Below are 24,148 nucleotides of genomic sequence, written 5' to 3'. Positions count from 1 at the left end.
GTGGCTTATAGGATATATTTTTTTTTGCTAACAGGTTCAGTATAATGTACATGAGGCCATCTACGTGCTTGCACAGATCAAGTATTTACACTGTAACTTTTGATACAGCATATGTATCTTCACAAAATATGGTACACCTTTAGTAAAGATTACAAGTATTTTGTGTGCAAAAAATCAGATTTTTTAATGAATTATTTTTACTAAAAATTTGTTTGTGAATATAGTGTTTTTTGTTACTAATCTGAGTGCAAAGTGATTTTGTGTTATGATTAAAAACTATTCTTCATCCCAAAAATCTCAAGTATTATTTACATGATTTCTAAAAACCTTCTAAATACATTTAAAACACTTATTTTCAGTAAAACTTTATATAGTTTGTTATTTTCTGTACTCTTTAACTATGTGGAGTCTATCACTAGACCAACCTTACGACCATCATAAAGAAGTTAGGAAATGAACATAAATTATGCTTTTTTCATGCGAGAATAACTATGTATTATAATAGGAAAATACAAATGTTTAGTCTAAGTAGCTTAAGGCTCATAATGCTATATCTTTACATATATATTTTTATTATATTGACCTTCTATTCATACCTGGTTAACATTACATAACTTCCTTGTCTTAGCTGTGTTTTAGTGGACTAGTATTTTGTAATATACACTCACGTTTAAATTATTATACGTTATATATATGCATATAGATTATTGTTATTTAGAAATAAATTATTAAACTTATTTTTTCTTAAAATATAGAATAGTAAAGCAAGAAGTAAAGCAAACAGTTATCTCTTCTCGCTATGACCTTTGTATTTGGTTGCTGCTGGACATAGGTTGCTAAGCCTTTTAAAATTTTACACATACAGGATATCAAACAAACTTTTTTAGGTTTTATATGTATAGTATAATAATTTAAACGTGAGTGTATATTACAAAATACTAGTCCACTAAAACACAGCTAAGACAAGGAAGTTATGTAATATACACTCACGTTTAAATTATTATACGTTATATATATGTATATAGATTATTGTTATTCAGAAATAAATTATTAAACTTATTTTTTCTTAAAATATAGAATAATAAATCAAGAAGTAAAGCAAACAGTTATCTCTTCTCGCTATGACCTTTGTATTTGGTTGCTGCTGGACATAGGTTTCTAAGCCTTTTAAAATTTTACACATACAGGATATCAAACAAACTTTTTTAGGTTTTATATGTATAGTATAATCAAAAAATCATAAGTAACTACATTGATACCATAGAACTCCACTATAATTTATTAAGCTTAGTAAATAAGATGTATTTAGATGAAAAAAAAAAGTGAAACTTCAAGCAAACTAAAGACTCACCATACAGGATTGAAAGGATGTGGTAACCTTTTCAAAGATTAAAATGGCTGAGAAAACCACTCTGGGAACTTTCTAAGTTGTTGAATGGTTATTCACATGCCATGTATTATAATAAGATTTTCTGGGGGGCTATTTCAAAGAATGGAAGGAGTTGAATGGGGCCACCATGTTTTATTCAGTAAATAAGCTATATTTCAGCAAAATAAAAAGGTATGAGGTTCTTATTTTGTATTCTAGCTTGTTAATATTAGTAATTTGAGTTCTGGATTTGTAAGAAACTAGAGTCTTAGTGTTTTGACATCACTAACATTTAATTTTAAACAGTGCTGCATTCAACATAATTTGTGACTTCCTAAAATCTATATTTAGATGTGTTCTTTTATTATTTATCTCGTATATAACATTAAAGTTTGAATTATAATCTGCAATTTGATTCCAAACTAATTGACATAAATTCATAAAATAGTAGTTCAATAAAATTTTGAATGCAAGTCATCAAACATGATGACATGGCCTTGGATCCATGACCTGCAGCAAAAGGGTTAATAGGGATAGAGTATTAAAGAGGGTGTGACTTTTTATGTAAAATGTAAGTTTATCCTGTTGAAGTTGGATCTTAAAGATAATAGCAAGGAGATTGAATCAATTTGGGTTTTTTTATATGGATATAAAGGGAAAAAGCATTTATTGGGAATTTATTACAACCACCAAAGGATATGGATGTAGTTAGTGAGAAACTTTACAATGAAATTAAGATTTCAGCTGTTAATGAAGTCCTAATTATGGATGATTTTAATTTCATGCATATAGATTGGGAAATGCTTGTGTAAAACCATGTGAAAGAAGGGTTTTGGAAACTGTTCAAGATGGCTTTCAGTTGCTTTACAAATTTCAAAAAAGCAGGTTTTAGGGATGTGTCAAAAATTATCTGTTGTGAATTGGGCAGTTGAGTTATTTCGAGAGAGTGATCAGATGTGGACAATTTTTAAAGATAAATTTTTCATTATTCAAGCTAAACGTATTTCTTATAGAAAGAAATTGTCAGCTGCAAGTAAAAACTATGTTGGCTCACAAGAGTTAAGAGATAAAGAAATGCATTATAAATTTAAGAAATTTAAATTGTTTGGTATGACAGGAGAAGACTGTAAAATATCAAGAAAGTTGGTGAAACAGGAAATTAGGACATTGAAATGTATGTGTGAGAAAAGGTTGGCTGAAAGTGCAAAAATTAAGAGTGAGGATTTCTTTAAATACATTAAGGGTACACAGAATGTTAAAATTTGGGTAGAACCCTTGAGGGATGATAAAGGAAGGCTAGCATGTGATTATGAGATGGTTGGGTTATTAAATTTTGCTTTTTCTTTAGTTTTTACTAATGAAGGTTTAAGGATCTACATCTTGAACAGTTGACAGATGGAAACAAGATCAAACTAGGTGACTGCATTAACTCTTGAGCTGGTTACGAAAAATTTGGAAGCTTATAAAAAAAAAAAATAATGTTCCAGGGCCAGATAATATTTCACCATTGTGAGTAACTTTCTAATATATTTTTGTTGTCGGTCTTTGAATAGTGAGCAAGTACCAGAAGATTGGAAGTTAGGTAATCTTTTTCAAAAGTGATAAACATTGTCCCAGTAATTATAGATCCATGAATCTTTCATCGGTTGCAGGAAAAGTTTCACAAAGTCTGTTAAAAGATGCTTTGCAAACTCATTTAACAAAGTTGAGAATTTATTGAATATAGTAAACATAGTTTTACTTAGAGAAAATTTTGCCTTACAAATTTCTATGTTGTTTGAATAGGTTACTGCTTAGGTAGATGAAGATACGTGTGTGGATTTGGTGTATCTGAATTTTCAGAAAGCATTTGATAAGGTGGCACATAAAAGCTAGTAAAAATCATTTTTATAGATGTGGGAGGGAAAAGTTAGCAAATTGGATAGAAGAGTGGCTGGATGGAACAAAACAGAGGGTTGTTAGAAATGGAATTTAGTTAAACTGGATTAGTGTCACAAGTGGGGAATCTCGGGGCTCAGTTTTAGAATTTCTGCTCTTTTTTATTTATGTCAATGATAGATGAAAGAATAGTCAATGAAAAAGGTAAATTTGCAGATATTAAGGTTTTATGCGTTGCTGGCCGTAAAGAAGATGCTGCTGATTTACAAAAGGATTTAGGTCATTTATTGAGTTGAGCAAGTAAATTTCAGATGGGTTTTAATTATAATAAGTGTAATAAGTGCATGTGGGTTATAATAACTTGGATGGTAATCACCTTAATGGTGTCATGAAAAAGGAAAAAAAGAGATCTTAGTGTTATAGTTGACCAGTCCCTAAATTTGTCCAAGAAGTATGCTGTTGCTAGTGGTTGGGCAAATAGGATTTTAGGTTGTATCTACAGAATATTGAAAAAAATTCTAAAGATGCTATAATTTCATTGTAAAGGTCACTGGTTTGGCCAAATTTATAATATTGTATTGAATCCTGGGTTCCTTACATTAGGAAAGGCATCGAATTGTTAGAAAAGGTTCAGAGAAGGGATGGAGGTGTTGTCATATGAGGTTAGGCTGAAATCTCTCAAATTATTTTCCCTTGCAGAAAAAAGAATCAGAAGAGATATGATTAAAGTGTTTAAGATTGTAAAGCAGATTGATAGTGTTGATGCACCATTGTTTTTCATATTAACAGTGACAATACTAGGACTAGGGGACAGAAATATAAATTTCAGCAACATAGGAATCCTCTTGTGTATGTGTTTTATTTATGTTTTGCTTCTGTTTAGCTTATGCAATTTTTCATGCTGCAGCTTATTTAGACACCACATTATAAATACTTTTATTTACTGTAAAGAATGTACATGTAATTTATATACATGTCGTGCTGCATTGATAGAAGATATACTTCAAAATGCAGTGAGGTATTTTAATGGTTCATATTTACACTGTATTATATTTACATTCATAATTTATCAAATAGAAGTTATGATTTATTGATTTTATATTATTTATGGTAGTGCAGTATGTATTTTAAGTGTATCGTTGCTGTTTTGATCTCAATGGTGATGATAGGGTGGCAATAACATAGTAATTTCAAAGTTGTATTAAAAAATAAGTCAAATTATGTGTCTGGAAGGTAAAATGTAATGGTAAAATTTGCCATTGACACAAATCTTGTTTTTCTGCCCATCATATGTTATGAATTGCCACTGCCTGCTAGGCATATTCTAACATTTTCATCTTTGATTTAACATAACTATTCTCTAATGCTTACACGTGATGTCTGACTCGTGCATAAGTCTTTGCTGCCATTTCTTGGCTCTTGGCTGGTTCAAGCTAGTTTGATGTTTGCCAGCTGAACCAGAGTTAAGCATTTGGCTTGAACCCATATTAGTAAATTCTCTTAGCTTCACTACTAATAATATAACACTGCCTTGATAGTTTGAGTGACATAATATTTACCACTATGCCAACTGTACTTTGGCATTCTTGAACTTTGACATGCAGACCTTAAAATTACCCAGATTTTACTCTATAACTTTAGAATGTGTTATAAAGCAGTTTTCTCCTTTTCCATTGTTACAATTTGTTAATTTGTGTTAAAAGTGTATTAAAATGATCACTTTTCTTTTTCCTGTTACTTTGTTAAACATTGATCCAAAGTATGATAACATAAATAATTACCTTGAAGTTACTTTAATAAGAACTCATTTGTCAAACATTCTTCTATGTTATCTTCCAACTAACAAGTTATATAAAGATTGGCCAGGTAGTAGAACAGTTGACTGATATAACTATTTGAAGATAAATTGTATAGTTTTAATACTTGAGATTTTCATGTAAGGCAGATGCATTACAAATTCCTGTAATCCATTAATTAAAAGTTATTTTTAACTTTGAACTTGCACATTGTTTCAATTACAAGTGAAATGTTACTATTTGCAGGTTTTTTTTTTGTTTGGATAATCAGAGAAAATATTTGAAATGTGTTCTTTTTCAAGTATCAAATTAAAATGATTAAAGAAATCAGATGTTTTTTCTAGTCTAGAAGGAAAATAGCTGTGACTTCATTCAGCATAATTACATTTCATGTACTTACTTAAATGCTTTTAATCATAATGCTTGTATGTGTTCCTTTGTTTTAGGTTGTACATGACTGCAGAAATGATAGTGGTGCATTTTATCATCAGTTTGGTATAATAATGAAGAATGTTTTTGACATGCAGGTAAGATCAAATGATTTAAATGCAGTAAAATAAATCTTCTCAGAAAGTTATGGAGTTTATATATTTACCATAGCATAAGAAGTTGTAGTTTATGTTGATATATTTATTTAAGTCAAAAGAAAATTTACTAAGCTGTAATTTATTTCAATTTTAAACATTATTTTGCTGCAACATTGATGCTACATTTTCATTTGTTTAGTGAAACATATCTCAAAATGTTTTTTTAGTATATGTATTTGTCACTTTGTTATGAACTTTATGTAAGATTATTTAAAACTTAAGGATAGTACTAACTTGACTGAAAAAGTTATAGAATTCTAGAAGAAAAATTAGATTAACAGGAGGATCTAAAAACCAAGATAATTATTAAAATACATGATTGATAGTTCATAGAAATAAAGAGAAAAACAAGCTAGAGAAAATAAATGGAAAATCAAGAACCTGACCAGAAATTTTGGTTTTAAAGTGCATTATAACAAGTTTAAAGATTTTTCTAACATTAAAATAGAAATTAACACAAATATAAAGATGACTTGTTTACTAACTACAGTATTATGTTAATCTACTGAGTACTGTTAACAGGATGAAAGAATTTTGTTTTTTTAAGAATTGTTTTGAAACCATTTATATCAAACTTCTCAATTTTTTTTGTAAAGGATTTTCAGTATTGTCCCAATACAGAAATATGTTGGTAATAGACTTTACAGTTCAAGAAAATGTGATATGTGATAAGATATCTGACCTCTGTTCATATATAGCTTTCCTTGTTTAGTATTAATTTTGAATATGCAAACTTTTTCACTTGCTACTTGAGGCTTCCACCTAACTTCACGTGCTTCTTTGTAGTCACCTTACCATGAAACCGATTTCTGCCTTTTTTAACTTTGTTGTTTGATTATAATTTTTGTTTCCACCATCACTGGTTATCAGGTGACCTTCTCTACTACCTTTTGACTTTCCTGCTACCATAACATGTTTCCTTCCCCTGTTCTCTCTACTCTGTTCTGATCATTCTTTCTTCACTGACTCATTGTCAGACTCCCATGTCTGACTGAGACAATGTGATGTTACACATTTTCACACATACCCCATCTGAGCAGCTGGCTGCTTTCCCTTTAAAACACCTTTCTCTTAAAACTTCCTTCCTTCTCCTTTTCACCTATGGTTTTCATCATTCAGGTATCTTATGTCCTTGATGCTTCTTGAACTGTATCACTTGTTTACTCCTCTGTCTGGACCAGCCCTTTCTTCTTAATGAGGGTAACCATTTTTTTTTCTGCCATTGATCTTCCTTCTATTCCTCATCTCCATGCTCATTTAGACACATCTCAGTTTGTATGCTCAGTTCAGGCTGTTTTATGTGATTTGACATCATTTTCTCCTTTGCAGGGACCTCTCACCTTCTACCCTTTCCAGATGGTTTCATCAACTCCTTTGGTTGGTATACTGTTCTTTAGATGTTGATGTGCACAGGATCTTTCATATTTTGTTTCATCAGATTTGTCACTGTCTTTTGTCTTGCTTTAATTTTTGTTGATCCCTGGATGAGATATTCCAGGTGGACATGTTGACAATTTCCACATGTTCGTCACTAGTTATCTTAGTCATCTGGCTGTTTTGTCCCCTGCTCCAAGTCACCATTTGTGAATTAATCCACCTTTTTTAGGATAAGTATGTTTTTTTCTTTTTCTTTCTGTTTAAGAAGATCTCAGCAGGTGACTAACATTGCCTCCAAGGATGTGCTTACTTCCCAAATTTTGAATTAGGCCAGGGTTAATAGAAAGCACTCAACTCATCTGCTCTCGCCCCACCAGTAGCCACTGTGAAGATTATGTGTTCCACAAAATCTCTGGAAGTATCCTCGTGGTATGCAAAATTACTCGTTTAATTCAGACTGTTTCAATTTTTGAACTATCTCTGAAAAAGCCAGCACCAGGATAGTGACAGCTCACTTCTTTAGCTTGTCCTTGCTGGCTTATAAAAATTTGGTGTTTGAGATCACCCATTGCACTGTCCTAAGTAAAAGATCTTTCAGGTTTGTGTTTGATGTGGATTCAGGCACTTATTCAGATCTTTTTGTCATAAATTCTCCTTCTCCTTTTTAAGTGGAGCATGAAAGACCCTTGCCATTTACCATTTCCTATCTGCTGGAGTGGTGGGTCTTGAAGTATTCCTTCACAGCACAGCACAGTATGATTGAAAAGTTGAGCAGTGGTAACATTGTCAGTGAAGTGCAGATCATTCCCTCAAACAGGCAGTGTACCCTCCTCCTGCAACCTGAGCCCATCTAGCTTAGTCGACGTTAGCATACACCATTTGGTCTGATCTCATCCTCACCTCACTACACTTACTGGTTTGCAAACCATTTGTATGTAAGTGCTCAGATGGTTATGTTCTTATTTGGCTCATCTTTGCAACACTTGGGTCTTATTTGCCTCTCTCTTACATTACAGATGAGTATATTCTGGTCAAGACAAGATGCAGCCTCTCATGGGTGTGATCCTATGGAGCTTTTGCAGTTTGGTGTCACACTCCATAGGCTTTCCTTTTGGACACTTTCTGAAAGGATCTAGCCTAGGTTTACATTTTCATCAGCCTTTCCACTAATTCAACATAGGATTTTAGTTATTGTGTGTATGGAGGTGAGATATCATCTCAGAAGTTAGAATTTTTGTAATCTAAAATGTATTTTGCTAACTAGTGATTTCTCACACATTTCCCATCTGACATTACCACTTCTGGTACACTTTCTTTACTTCTCATCTAAAAAGGAAGTTATTACAGGTGTTTAAGAGAAGCTGATATGCATAGAGGTTGAGTTGCATTTCTGTTTGTAGAGGGATGTTATTGCATGATGATGTTATCGTGTGCCATTGCAGTTGAAATTAAACATATAAATCTTAGGAGTTAGCTCAAGGCCTGCAGCATATGCATCTCATAGGCAGATGTGCAAGAGTTGTAGCTAATCTGTTAGAAATACTTTTTCTGATTAAGAAAATATTAACTTTAACCAATTTTGAGAAGCTGTTCATTTGTAAGTAAAGGAAAAGGAAGTATAATATAGTTGGGATTTAAGGAATTGTGCATAGATAGTAAATGGTAGAAGTAGAGTAAAGGAGTAGGTAAACTAAACCACTCATTAATGAATAGAAACTCAAACACTGGTTGAAATTTTGGAAGAAACTAGGAAAAGACTCTTGGAATGAAATAATAAGGAGTGCAGAGTTTTTTTTTAACCTGGTAGAAAGTGAGAAAATTAATGTTTTTAAAATGTTGAAACATGAGTTGAGAAGAAATGGAAATCAAAATGGTGATACAACTTAATGATTGGTTGGTTGGTTTGGTGTTTTATGGTGCAAAACAACTAGGCTATCTGCATCTACAACTTAAAGACGGATGTTAATGGTATTTCAAGGAAGTTGTTAAAGATAAAACTTTAGGGAGAGCAAAAGTTGGATAGTTAGTTGAAATTGCCAAGAAATTATCTCCATTAACCTCCTGCAACTAGTGGAAGTAAGGACTTACAATAAAATATTCCCATAAGCACAATAAATGAATAATAATTATTATGTATAACAGTCTTGATAAATAAACATCTTAGACCAACTTTCTAAAGACTTTGCTAACAGTTATTTTGATAATGAGCATATTATTTTAGCTGAAGATTTCAGTGCAAGAACTGGTAATTAACAACATGGATTTGAAGATCAAATAATTAGAAAAGGGATGGACCTCAACAAGGAATTCTGAAGATAAAATCTCCAATATGGAGAGGGAAACTCTGATGGATTAATGCAATGATGAAAGATGTACAATTTTAACAAACAGTTTAGAAGAAACTACAAAGGGAAGTTGACTTGTGTTAGAAGTGGAAGAGACTCAGTCATTGACTACATCATTGTGAAGAATGGTACACCAGATTATATTATGGAAATGTGTATTGTTGAAAGAATTGAATCTGACCATCTACCAGTTGAAATAAGATTGAGATAAGATGGGACATGAGGAGGAAAGAAATTCATGTGACCCAGTGATACTATAAGTGGAGCTCAACTAAAAGATGAGGGTTTGTAGCTGACCTGGAATGTGACTGGTAGAAAATTAAAACAGAGGAAAAGGAAAGAAGAGTATAGGCCCTCAATGAAAGTTTTAAGAAGAATACCAAGGAAATTGGGAAATATAGGACAGGAACTAAAAGGAAGTAATACTACGATAATTAATATGAGCAGAGGAAGAGACTAGAAGAAGATTACTGAAACAGTTTATAAAAGCAAGAAAAGAAGTTGACAGGGCCCACTATAATATAATGAGAAATCTTCATAAGAGATATTGGGAAATGCAAATTCATAAGAAAGAAAAGATTGGGAAGAAAATCAACAAGAATAAGGATAGTAAATTCTTCTAGCAACATGTTAATAAATTCAGAAAGCAACTTAAGAAGCAAGAGGTTAAAATAAATACACACCCATGGAGAGAAGAGTTTGTTGAATTATTAGAAGGAGAAGAGATGAGTAACAATGATTAATTATCAACTGGATTCTGAATTCAAACAAGAAGAATTGACTAAGTCAGTTAAGAAACTGAAGTTGCTGGGTGAAAACATGGAAACCAACAAATTTTATAAGACACTTGCACAGGATATAAGGGGAGATCTTTTGCAACAACTTAGTAAGAGCTAGATGAATCAGACCTGCCCTGACAGTTGAAGGAATGGATTAATTTGCCTGATCTACAAAATTGGGAGAAAGGCCACCCAAAGAATTACACTATGTCACAAACTTTTTACTTTTTCTTGTTCCTGGACAGAAAGTGTTATTTCCCAGTTGCTTATGCCTAAAGAAAATGGAAAAAACCTATTTTTCTTTTCAAACTTTGCTTTTGTGACCTGGGTAATGAAATTTTCAAATTTACCCATTTTCCAGAACATTCCAGATAGATTCAGTGCTGAGACTTCAATGACTTGATCAGAGGTCTTGGTCTAACAAAGTCGAATGCCAAGCTTTTGACATCTAGGCTCAAGGAGTGGGATTTGTTAGATGAAAGTGCGCAAGTCACAAGTAAGAGGAAGTGTCATTTTTCAAGCTTCTTCACTCGTCAAGATGGGCTCTGCTTCTGCCACAGTGTATCCAGTCTGTACGAAGCAATTGAAATTGTCTGTAACCAGAACAAGTGGTTCCTCTTCATTGATAGCTCATCCAAAAGCCTCAAAGCTGTGCTGCTCCATTATGGGAATAAGTATTTGCCTCTTCCCCTGGCTCATTCGGTGCACTTCGAAGAGGAATACAGCTGCATCAAGACCTTGCTAGAAGCCTTGAAGTATGATGAGTATTGCTGGGAGGTTATTGGAGACTTCAGAATGGTGGCATTCCTGATGGGTCTCCAAGGAGGCTTTACCAAGTTTCCCTGTTATCTTTGCCTTTGGGACAGCAGGGACACTGCAGCACACTATAACAGGAAGCACTGACCTCAACAGACTGAGTTCTCTGTGGGGAGGCACAGTGTCAAGTGTGAGCCACTAGTGGACCTCCAGAAGGTGTTATTTCCTCCATTGCACGTAAAATTGGGTCTTATGAAACAATTTGTCACAGCTTTTGATAAGGAGTGCAGCCATCAAGTACCTTCGAGACTTCTTCCCTAAGCTGTCTGAGGCAAAGTTCAAAGCTGGTATTTTTGTTGGACCACAAAAAAGATCCTGTAATGCACAGAATTCCCCAAGAAGCTCAGTAGGAAGGAAAACAAAGTTTGGGGCAGCTTTGTTGCAGTGGTTTGGGGCTTCTTGGGCAATCACAAGGCCAAAAATTATGTGGAACTGATTGATTCTCTGGTGAAGAATTATGGCAAAATGGACTGCAGGATGTCCCTGAAAGTCCACATTCTTGATGCTCATCTTGATAAATTCAAGGAGAACATGGAAGCATACTCAGAGGAACAAGGTGAGTGCAACCATCAAGATATATTGGACTTTGAATGCTGCTACCAAGGAGTGTATAATGAAAACATGATGGGAGACTATATTTTGGGGCTGATACATGAAAGTGATTTACATTACAGTCACAAATCTTGGAAAACTACTCACTTCTAAAGATTTTTGTTCATTTTTGTATAACTTTAGTATAAGTACATGTAAATCTTGATTTATATATTGTTTTATTCAGACCTTGTGCAAATAAAAATGTGCAAATTTGTCTGTGTTTACAAAGAGAATAGGTTAATTTCTAAATTTCATTATCCAGGTCATAAAAGCAAAGTTTGAAGGGAATAAGCAATTAAGAAATAACACATACTATCCAGGAACAAAACTTGTGTTACATAGTGTTATAGAGGAATCACGTTAATTAACATTCTATAAAATATATTGGCCAACATATTAACTATGTGGTTCGTGGACTGGCTTAAAACAGAAAGAATAATTAAGGAAGACCAAGCAGATTCAGGAAAATGTGTGTGACGAGAGAAACAATTTTTGTGTCTCACACATTAATCAAAAATAAGCCAAGAAGAATGGGAAAAAGATTGTAACTATGGTTTACTGAATTTAGAGCAGCTTTTAACAAATTTAATGAAAAGATATGAAGAATGGGGATTAGAAAAAGAATGTACAGGATGATTAAGAGTATTTATAAGGAAATAAGGAACATCATAATTTCTTCAAGAAGATGATCAGATGCGTTTTGGACTTCAAAAATGGTAGACAAGGATGCGTGTTAAGCCCAGGGTTGTTTAGTATTTTTATCAATGAGTAATTCAACAATTTCTATTTGCTGTTATATGCTCTATTCATTGATTGTGAAGTATGACATATCCATCCAGTCTGGTGAACTTGAGGTGAAAACATATGAGCTTTTTCTACCACCACCAGCTGGCTGAGTTTTATAGTTGACTTGCCAACAGTATGATGCTCTTTCTGGGCTCCACATGGATGTTGGTTCCTGGTGGCTAGGTCTTGAGTTACTCACAATAAGATCCTTATCTTACCCCTGCATGGATGTTGGTTCCTGGTGGCTAGGTTTTGGATGTAGTTGACTTGGCATGTACTATCTATTGCTGCCTAGTGACTCCACACCTTAGAGCACATCCTTTTACTTGCACCCACATTGCTATCATCAAAGGGATTGAGATTCAGGTGGTTTGGATCCTTATCTAACCATTGTTCTCTCCCTTTTGGGTGTGATTTTCCCATTTCCTGCTCATGTTTATGGCACTTTTTTCTGCACTTGATGTGGAGTATATCTGGTATATAAGTGGTACAGCCTTCCACATATAATTCTCCTTTGTACTTCTTTCCTTTTGGGTGTTCTTTGAATGATTTTGAATGATGCTTCTTTCCATTTAATTGGTCCTTCCACCTGTTTAGCATGGAATTCTGGGTAGTTATGTGAGAAGAGTTAATGGCTTATATTGGAAGTTACAATTTTCCTACACTGACAATGTATCTCGAACTAGTACGTACCTCCTCTCATACATCCTATCCTTCCTCCCCAGTGAAAACAGGTGTTCCCATCAAACCTCTAAATAATAGTTTGGTAGAAGTGATTAGAGGGAGCTGCATGCTAGATGCAATTGAACCATGTGGATTGTGGGAAAGCAGGTGGAAGCTCAAGCCTTATGGCACGTGAAGAAATTTTTGTAAATAGAGGGCAGCACTGAACAATAATAATTTGTGTGTAAGAAGAGATAAGTATCTGTCAGAAATATATTTTCAGAATATGAAAATTGTAACTTTTGTTCAATGTGGGCCAAATAAATAAATTCATAATTGTAGGGGTGTGGATCAATTACTTAGCCACATTTCAATCAACATATGTGGGATTTTAGTACAAAGATACTCTTTGCAGGTCCTAGACAGAGATCTATATAATTTTGGAATTTTTATCTTTTGTTGAATTTTACAAGAAAGATGCAGTTTAGGGTTTTTATGACCTATTCATATGATTGTCAACCTTCTTGCATAGAATTTGTTACAAAGTTACCTTCTTTTTCATCCCAGACAGTGATATAGACAGTTTTAGATGCTAATGTAGTTTTTCATGATTTTTCTGGTGTCAAAATTAGCCATGCTGGAATTGCATTGGAGATGTTGCATTTGCTAATAAATGTCAGCCACCTTCATTGGACTAGTTACTGCTGTGATTTTTTAAAAATTTATTTAAAAAAATGAATGATTTCAAACACTATTTTGGTCAATCATTATAATAGGTTGTAATAGGTAGAGACACAAAATTACTGTACACATTGTAATAAGTGGATGGACTTGTAGTGTTTAATGTGGTTGTCATGTTATTATACACTTTACGTTTATTTAAAAATTCTTATTAATAATGATAATACAAATGAGTAATTTAAGGGCTACCAACAAGCCACTAAACACAAAATAAATGTTATCCCTGTTCAGTTCATGTACATTGTAATGTAGTCAAAACCTCTTATCAGTCATAAGTAGTACTTTGGACAATAAGATTAAAATATACTTTCAGCCAGCTTCTATAACATGGGATTAACCTACCTAATTCCAAGAGCATATTATACAATCAAATCACAATTCTAGGATAAATCTTATCGTACTAATTCTGTAGACTGTGCCATTGTTTTGTTTGTTTTACTTGCCACATACACATTAATACCAGTCTTAACTATTGAGAATATGGAGGTGTCTTATTATTGCACTCTATTAGTTTTATATATACAATTTATTTAAGTTTTTAAACTTTTTCTTGTTTAAGTTGATTGTAAGGTAGGGGCTATGTTGTAAATGTATCTAATAAAGTTGAATATGATATTGTTGTCCATATAAGTTAATTTCATAACTAAAGGCAGTGGTGAGTATTATTTGCATATAATGAGAGAGCTTCTAAATAACAAGTTGAAGTTACTCTTTAAATTTTCTCAGTAGTAGGTTTTGTACTTGAAGCAATGTGTCTAATTAGTGTAGGATTGATTATATATGTATTTAGAGACAGACTTAACAGATGTCCAAAACCTTGTGTATAATGTGTTATGTGTGAACCTTTTACTTTTTGAAGTTCAACAATAAAGGATAGAGGTTTTAGTTTTAGTATTTATTTACAAATTGAGAAAATTACTTAGTGTGATCTTTGGTAATTTAGCACGATCTGTATATTTGTAAATTTTTTTTCCCCCCTTCTAGGCTGCTCATGCTGTTCTTCAGCAACAGGATGTAGGCAAGCCTGTTTATAAAGTCAAAAATATATCACTTAATACACTGTGTAGTACCTATGGTGGACCCATAAACCCAAGAAAGGATCAGATGAAGAATCTTTATCGTCGAGACCAAAAGTTCTGGGTCAGACGGCCTTTGACAGAAGATATGATCTTTCATGCTGCCTTTGATGTCTTCTGTTTACTCCCTACAGTCTACAACACAATCAGAGAGTAAGCCTTGGTGTTAGTGTTATTGTGGTAAAAACAAATTAACAGCCAAACAAGGGAGAATATATTATGGTAATAGATAAACAAATTTTTTTCAATAAGTCTTGCTTTATTTACAAAAAACAGACTTGTTCATAATTTTTAATTATAAGCAAGGTTTTAAAACTCTGCTAATTAGAACTGGTTAATTAACTCACTTAACTCTTTCTCAACAGGGTAATACAGAATACATAACCCTATGTAGAATATGATAAGAGTACAACAATACATATTGTAACACTGAGATTAAGTATCCTAACAAAAACTTTGTTAAAGATTATGAGTATCTTTTACACAAAGAATGACATTATTTTAACTAAGTATTTCCACTAAACATGTTATATATTTATTCTAGTTATTTACTCTCAACTATTAGTAGTTCATGTGCAAGGTGATTTTTAAATTCAAGTATAAAAATTATTTTCATATTACAGCTTTTGAGTTTTATTAGCATGTGTAGAACATCCTAAATAAGTATTGAAACATTTTTAAGGTAATTGGATATATTTTATTTTCCATTTTGCATACTTTCACTGTATATACAATCAGCAACACGTAGTGCAATGAAATGTTTCAAATTAAGAAATAAAGAAAATGTACATACTTTTTAATTTGTCATAGAATATCTTTGGCTATATGAGTAATTTCAGACCTTTTCCTTTACACATGTAGTTAGTTTTTAACATTTTAGTTCCCTTTATATTTTATTACTGCTTGCAGCACAAGTTGAGGCATACTTACAGTATCAGTAATGTATAAGCTTTCAGAAAAATTATCTTACCCTCACATAAGGTCTTAAAAAATGACAAAAGTATGATGTATATTTAAAAAAATGTTTAAACCTTTCAGTTGTGCATTTTAAAACATAAATAATACTAAGTTGAGAAATATATAAGAGGAAGACCTGAATACAGTTTAACTGACTCTCTAACTATAACATATTTAGTTATAAAGAAGTGTAAGTGCTATTATGATAAATCGGTGAATAGCACTATGGGCTGTTGTATCTAACAGATGATGAGAGTTGTGTGGCGATTTCAAAATAGCCATTGTTGGATTGTAGTGAAAAAAAGAGCTTTTTTCTAATTACTGTATACATGTGTATATGGCAACCACATGTTAATAAAGTTCAAGCAAAAGTATAGAGGGTTGGTCTGACACCCATCAGGGGTTGACATAATTTATTATTTGTTTCTACTGCATTCAGTCAGAGAACCTTGAAACTTGTGTGTCAATAGGGCAAGTAAATGTACTTATTGTATAGATGTATAATACACAACAGATGACTGATGGTATCTTAAACAAGAATGAGATTTTTTCAAAGCTTTTTCATTATGTGAAAACAAAACCAAATGTTTTAAGCATTTTTTTAATGGCTGCTTTTGAAATAGAGAAATTAAAGTTTAAATAACATATAACTTTGAATCATAACATACACTGTAATGTTAATTTTATTCACATACATTGACAGCAAAGGCATTTATTAGATTTTGACTAACTCAGTAACTTGGAAAGAAAAGTATTTAAATGTGTAAATTGGGTGGAATAATTAATTTATATAACTGATTATCTCTGAGCATCAATTAAATATATTAGTGTCATTCAGAATAGTTGGTTAACTAAAATTAAATCAGATTGTTTATTATTGGTTATTTAAAGATTAAATCATCTAATGTCACAAAAATAATCAACTAATTTAAATTACTGTTTCTAATAATTACTGTGTTTTATTATTTCAGCTATCCATGTAATCAAACCATTGCCAATATAGTTATTTATTATTACTGTTTCAAGTTTATTATTTAGCTATGGTCTAGTGTGACTGATGATTAGGGAGACTGCCTCTTTATTTGAGGATATTGAGTACAATTTGCACTTCCACCAAACATTCTAATTCTTTCAGCCAAATTGGCATTATATTTCTTTTTTTCTGAGTTATGGAAAAGTTAGAAAGGTAATCTCCCATCATCCATTATTTTGAACTGTTAACTAAATGAAAGACAATCACTTGCCAGCACCTATAACCAACTCCTGGGCTACTTTAATGCAGTGTAACAGGATTTCCTAGTTTTGTTAAGACAGTTTGTATTTTGTTAATTTGTCCCACTGTCTGGAGAAAGGTTATTGGGATTCACAAAATGTCCCAGTTTTGTGATAAAGACAGTAAACTATCAGTTACATTGAGTCACAAATTTAATAGGAGTACTTGACTTGCTCATTATTGTGACATACTCTATTACTACCAAACTCTTCAATTTTGTCTGTGCTTGGTGAGAAACTCAGGTCTGGATGTGGGAACAGTTAAGGCAGTACTTCTGGCCAAAACACTTTACACAATCATGTACTAATTTTATAACTTTCTAGCCCATCGACTGCTGATTTGCTGTATTGGGTACAGTCCACCTCTGGCAGTTGAACCACAGGTGTACTGCTTGCAAAAATTTCATGCAGGTTTAGAGCAACTGTAGCCAATGGGTTAATGAAAACACAAAATTTCTGTGTTCCATCATACTTTAGAAAAATGTGTGAAAAGTATCAAAGTAATGTTAAAACCTAAAAGTAATATGCTTGAAAATGCTATGGATTCTAAATAAGTCCTGGTTTTAAGTGGCCTATTATAAGGTGAATGGGATAAAGTGAATAATTAAATTTTTCTTGGATGTTTGGTTTATCTATTTTTGCTCACTTGTGTCTATTACCAAAAAAAAGTAGCTGATATTGTTTTAAAAATAATGCCAGCATTAATATATTTGGAGATATTGTGAAACAGTTTAATAAATTTAAAGTAAATTAAATAAAATTGCAGGAAACTGTTGCAAAAGGATTAAGGTAACATCAAAGTCACAATATATGTATTTAATTTGTAATCTTTGTATCATATACAGTAACATTAGTGTAACATACTCTATGATTATAAACTAAAAAAAATTAAACGAACAAGTACGTTTTCTTATATAATTTATCTCAGTGTTCCAAATGTGAAAATATTTTTTATTTTTTTAGGTAATTTGCTTCATTTCAGTTCCATCTGTATGTATTTTTTAATTTGTGATGAATGGTAAAACATGAAAAAATAATTTTTTTAAAAAACAACCAATGTCACCAAAACTGATATCCCATATGAAACAATACTTTAAACAGTTTACATGCATTTATTCAAGAAATGTTTGAAACATTCAATGTCTAGTGTGACCTCCATGGGGTGTGACACACTCCTGACACCAATTTGGCACACTTTGAATCAGTCTATTGATGCTATCTTGGGGTATGGCAGCCCACTCGTCTACCAGGGCTTGTTGGAGTTCCTGTACGTTCTGAGGAGGCTACTGGTGTTCACTAACATGCCTTGACAACATATCCTAACAATGTTCAATCAGATTTAAATCTGGAGATCTGACGGGCCATTAAATAGTCTGTTTCTTCCTCGTCAAGGAAATCCATATGCAGTCTGGTGATGTTGGATCGCATGTTAATCTGCAAGAGAATGAACCCATTATTGACAGCACCTGCAAAAGGCCTGACAATGGGTTCCAGAATTTCGTCTCTATGTCATTGTGCATTCAAAGCACCCCTGTCGAGTATGAGTAAGTCCATGTGGCCACCCAAGCATATACCTGCCCAGACCATCACAGAACCTCCTCCATAAGCGTCGAGTCGCACAATGTTACAGGCAGAAAGTCGCTCTTCTCAGTGTCTCCACACTCATACATTTATCATCATGAGACACAGTGAACCTGCTCTCATCTGTCCACAGCACGATGGCCCATTGACGAAGTTCCCAGTCCAGGTGCTGACAAGCAAACTACAACTTGAAAGCATGGTGTTGTGCTTTCAAAATAACACCTTTTGCAGGCCATCTGGTTCTAAGACATCTTTTGTGCAGATGATTGCAGATCATGCAGATAGGGAAACACATTCCCCATGTGCAGTAATCCGTATGATTGGTAGAAAGGCTCATTATTTTCTAGGCAATGATTTTCTTTGAATGTAATGTATTTGTTTGTATGTATAGGAGGTAAAGGAAGTTTGTATTGCATTTGATGTTCTGACTTTCAGTTAAAGCTTATTGCCTAACTCTTCTAGTTTTGTAATTTAATTCAGTATTTTTCAACTAAAGCTTCACTCAATTGTCTACAAAAAAAAAAGAGTTTTGTATATCATTTTGAAAATAAATGCACATATTTATATTTCTGATACATTTTATAGACTTGAACTTTACCAAAATAGTTTTGAACTATCTCAGTGGTGACTGGAGGCATTTTGTTGTTAGTGGTATTACTACCAATGTGCTCCAAGCAGTTAATTCTATTCTACATTCTTCACCTCAGATCCAGGATTCTTGACTTTCTGCTTCTGTTACTTTAGCTGAACCGACCTGATATATCTGCAATTTTGACCACTTGTACAATCCCAACATCTGCTTTTGTTTTTGGTTTTTCTCTTCCTGATAAGGAAAAGGAAATCCCACCTTTATACCATATTGGTTTAATTGTTTAGGTATAATGTATTCTTTCTGCAGTTATTACTGTTGCTGAGTCATTAGCTACCTTCCTCCATATATTATTATACAGATTATATTTTACATCCCATGCCAATCTGATATTTGTATCCATGCTGATAATTTTCTTTATTGTCCCAGATTTACATTGACTCTCTAGTGTCTTGACCATAATTTTTCTATTTTCCTTGAACTTAAGTCCAGAGTGGAGTTTCCATCTTTTCTCCTCCTTTGTCTTTCACTCACTCTCGGACTGTTTGACTCTTGCTCATCTCCGTTGCTGTCTATTTACCCTTCATCTTTTCTTGAAAGCTCTATATCAAGATCTTGACCACATTACTGGGGACAGTTGTATGTGCTTATTCACCACCTTGATCTCAATCTATTCTTAAGCAATGTTCAAATTAACTTTGTTCCTTTGTTTCTTCTGGAATTTACTTGATTGGTATGCTTTACTTTTAGGTGTTTGTCTTCCTTTGTGCTACTTCATATACATCTAGATGAGGTTTTTAGAGGGGTTCCTTACACTATCTCAACTGAGTTTGCTCATCAGTAATTACATTTCTGTTATTTTCCAGTTTTCTTTGTTTGGGAGTGTTAGACAAATTTCTTTTCCTTTTGTTGCCTCTTTTCTGTTCCTCTTTCTCTTATTACTTTTTGTTGTCTCCATTTCCTGGAGGGCTAGTCATCATGTATGTTGATTCTTTTCCTGTGGAAGTGTGGCTCTCTTCAGATTTGTGGATGCCTTTTGTACAAGGTCTCTGGGTCACACAGCTACTCTCCCATACATGTAATCTCTCTTTTACACACTCATGTTCCTAATTTTTATTCTCTGATGTTCTTTCCACTCTTCTTATGTGTCTTTGGTATATGGAAGAGATAGAGTTTAATGCATATGTTATAAGAGCCATGGAGTAGGTTCCCAAACCCTCTTGGGAGTCTTTTTCAACTTGTTTGTATGTCGGATATCTTTTCTTCATGTTTCAGACATTGAATTTTTTGTTACCAAAGCTTTCATTTCCTCTCTTTGTACAAGAAAGGTTCTGTCTCATCTGGGGGCTCTGAATTTGCTTGAGTCCTTTGTTCCTTATGGATATGTCAAGATACACCATCATAAGTATAACTTGGCATGTAAATGAAAAATGTTCACGGATCAATTGTCATCTCTTGTATTTCATTTCCCATTTCTTCAACTCTCACTTGATTGGTCTGACACAACACCAGGTATCCCTCTCTTTTTTCACATCATCCTGGCTTGCACCTGTTCACTGATGCCTTTCTCTTTGGGTTGGGGACAATTATGGACCCCTACTTCCTTTCTGTAATCTTTTATTTGGGATATTGTTTTCTTGATATCAGGATCCTTAAGACACTTTATGCTTATAAAGGTTATTGTCATTTTAATCTCATCTCCAAGTCATATTATGATGCATTTGACAATTTCATGTTGTTACTTATTATATCAGCTGACAGGAAGGCACTGGCTCACAGGACATCTGTTTTTTGGCTATGGATTTTCTATTATGGGCACATAAGCATCACATTTAGTTGTTGGCCTGCCACATTTCATGAGCTTTGGACTTTGTGACAGACTGTCTCATGTAGACCAGATCATTCTTTTGGAGAGATCTCTTGATATACTGTTTCAATGGATTCATTCTCAGTGTGGGAATAATATCATGGATGCCTTTGTGACTGGCTTTAACTTTGTTGTTGCTATGATTTCAGTCAATTTGACCAAATTTGTGACTCTAAATTAACCTTTAGAGTTTTCATGCTGTAACATGTAATTCATTTTGTGTATCTTCACAAAATTTCACAAGCTTTCAGTAAACATAAATCTTCTGTACACATAAAAAAGGAATTTTTGGTGGAGTATTTTTACAAAAAAACTTTTCATTGAAGAAACAGTCAGTGCTAACTGTTCCAAGTGTAAAGTAATTTTCATGTCAAGATGAAAAATACTTTTTCATTTGAATATTGGCAAATATCATTATATTATCTAATCTCTCAACCTTCAAAGTACATTTCAAACATGCACTGCGTCATTCAACTTCTGTTACGTTAGTCAGACACTGTTGGAGAATCAGTGTAGAAAAAATAGATGTATAATCTGTTTAATACTAAAGGAAACATTTATGCAAATTATAAATTACAATGGAAGCAATCTAAAAATAGTAATTTTACACCTTACTCAAATTGCAGTATTGTTTGGTGTATAAGATGCACACCTATTCTCTAGGCTATCTTCAGGAAAAAATATTTTTCACAGTTATCATTTATTTATTTATTCAACATCAGCATTTGTTCAACATCTTTGGAATACTTCATAAATAGTGTCCATAAAATAAAAAAAAGAAAGAAAACAAGTACAGGAAGTGTAAAGGTTGATCATGCTAGTTTTTAATTCTTGTTGTAGAAGGTACTGTATGCCTAAGGATGTATAAAAGTTTTGACCTTCTGTGTATAGAATGCAGGGGTATTTTGAGACTCCTTTTTTTTTGGAAAAAAAAGTGCATTTTATACACTGAAAAATATGGTAAATAAAATAGTTATACAATTATAAATTAGGAGCATACAAGAATGCTATAAAACTGTAAATTTACACTTTATTTAACATTTAAGTAGACCAGGAGTTATGTGTTGGTGCTGCCAGCCAGTTGCCTTCTTTCTGCTTATCATTTCAAAATTAGGGGTAGTGGCATTAGAAACTTGAATGTAACAAACACAAAATATATATAATAACTTCAAAGCTGAAAGTGTAAATATATTTTGTGGCAATTGGAATTAAAGCCAAGACCCTTGAATCATGAACAAACATGTATTAATGAAAAGAAAAAAAAAAGTCGCAATGAAAATATTTTAATTATTTGGAGTGATAAAAATGGTAATAATCAGAAATGTCAATTGCAAATGTTTTCATGACATTAATTTAATAATTTTACATGACATTATTTGATGTAATCAATGCTCATAAGTAATTTATTTTATGGATGAGTCAAGTCAGTTACTCAGCCTTATGAATCAGGTATGTGGCTTGTTAGTATAACAGTAAAATGGTCTTTTTTTACTCAAAATTTGAATTCTGAGATCATACAGTGTTTGTTAAATCAGTAGCATACTCTGTATTTTCATTTAACTATGAGTGTCAGTTAACTCCCTTGAATTCTGGTTTACCATTTGTTTTATAAATTATCTCATGTTTCTACACCTAATACATGGTCAAATAACCTGAATTCAAAAAGTACAAGTTGGCTAGAATTACTTCTTAGATTCTGAGAAATCAAAATGTTGTAGCATTAAGGTCTGTAAGCCAAACATTTAACCCAGAATTACAAATTGTGATGATGAGTACTCATTTTATAAAACAAACCAATATATTCTGGAAATATTCACAATAAGCAGCTGGCATAATCACAAAAACTAGAGCCATTTTATTAAGCAAATCTTACCACTGGCAAAATATTTAAAAATATTAGGTAACTTCACATTTTACTTTGTTCATTTGAAGAATTATATTGATTCAAAATCTTGATAGTTAATGGACATTTGTAGAATATAATGTACAATAGTATATTGTGTTTGTTTAATGTTTTCAGTTTTTGGAATACTGCTTTGTTTTATGTTTGAATGGAACTTGGGACCTTGTTGTAAAATCATATTTAAATTTCAGTGAATGTTTAATTTTAAATATGTTAAGGCTTTTGTCAAATGAGAAGGTTATCTACTTTTAATGCATACCAATTACTAAAGCTGTTTTACTTGAGTATGGAAGTACATTATGCTTATAAATTGGCAAACAATATTTATAAGCTTAATGAAGTGGATTATTTTTAGGTGAATGAACATTGGTCTGTTTTTCAGGTTTTAAGAAGATCTGAAGAATGTTTAAGGAGACCCTAATGTTTTGTCAAAACATTTAGTATGTTTCTCCAAGTATAAACCACTTCACTGTACTTTTAAATTATTATTTGCTAATTTGTTATTAAATTTGTTGTACTTGATTTATAATGTTTAATGTTTTCAGAATGTTGCGTCCAGAATCTTTACCGCTTTTAGAGGAGCTTTGTGAGGAGCAAGTTCTGGTCTATATCAGGCCTGATGAAGTTAAAAGTCGAAAGAAGCAAAGAAAGATTGATATGGAAGTATCAGACCTGAAGCGGAAACTAGCAACTCCATCTAGTAAACAAATTGTTCTTAGCAATAGAGAAATTAGGCTCTTAAGGTAAATGTGTTTTGTTTTTAATTAAAAGGTGCCATACATGTGAGTACATAGCTTTAAAAATAAAAATCTAAAAGTCTTACCAAATATTTTATCACTTTAATTATTTCATTTAAAAAACAGTATTTTTGTGATAAAAGAAGGTGGTCAAACACAGGAATGAAGTAGTTTAGATAGCAGAAATAATTTTTTGTTTTGTTTGTTTTTTTAACAAATTGATGTAATGTGGAATGTATAAAAATTAGTTTCAACCATCAGTGTACTTATTTTCACTTGTGGCAATCTGTGTACCTGTTATTACTTAATTTTGTACTTCTCCAATAGTTTTTGGAAAAAATGAACTCAGACTTTGCATGCATACAACTGATCTTGCAGAGTATAAATGAAGATAAAGTTTTGAGTCATGAGAGTCCATAAAAAAGGATCAAAGGT

At 32.7% G+C, this 24,148-nt stretch overlaps 1 protein-coding gene across 5 annotated transcripts in view; it reads left to right on the top strand.

Annotated features, from left to right (window-relative positions):
* Positions 1 to 24,148, top strand: part of egl (Egl_like_exo domain-containing protein) — a 56,374-nt gene that overhangs the window by 3,316 nt on the left and 28,910 nt on the right. For all 5 annotated transcript variants that reach the window (XR_013029299.1, XR_013029298.1, XM_076506073.1 and 2 more), the window contains exons 2-4: positions 5,490 to 5,570; positions 14,716 to 14,960; positions 23,522 to 23,719. Coding sequence is in view for 3 of the 5 variants with exons in the window: in XM_076506073.1 (XP_076362188.1) it covers positions 5,490 to 5,570; positions 14,716 to 14,960; positions 23,522 to 23,719 (524 nt within the window). In the remaining 2 variants the exon portion in view is untranslated. The remainder of the gene's footprint in view (positions 1 to 5,489; positions 5,571 to 14,715; positions 14,961 to 23,521; positions 23,720 to 24,148) is intronic.

This window comes from Tachypleus tridentatus, chromosome 6, assembly GCF_004210375.1.
Source record: "Tachypleus tridentatus isolate NWPU-2018 chromosome 6, ASM421037v1, whole genome shotgun sequence".
NCBI classification, from domain to species: domain Eukaryota; kingdom Metazoa; phylum Arthropoda; class Merostomata; order Xiphosura; family Limulidae; genus Tachypleus; species Tachypleus tridentatus.
Note: the sequence above shows the minus strand (reverse complement) of the source record. Positions and strands in the feature narration are given on the sequence as shown.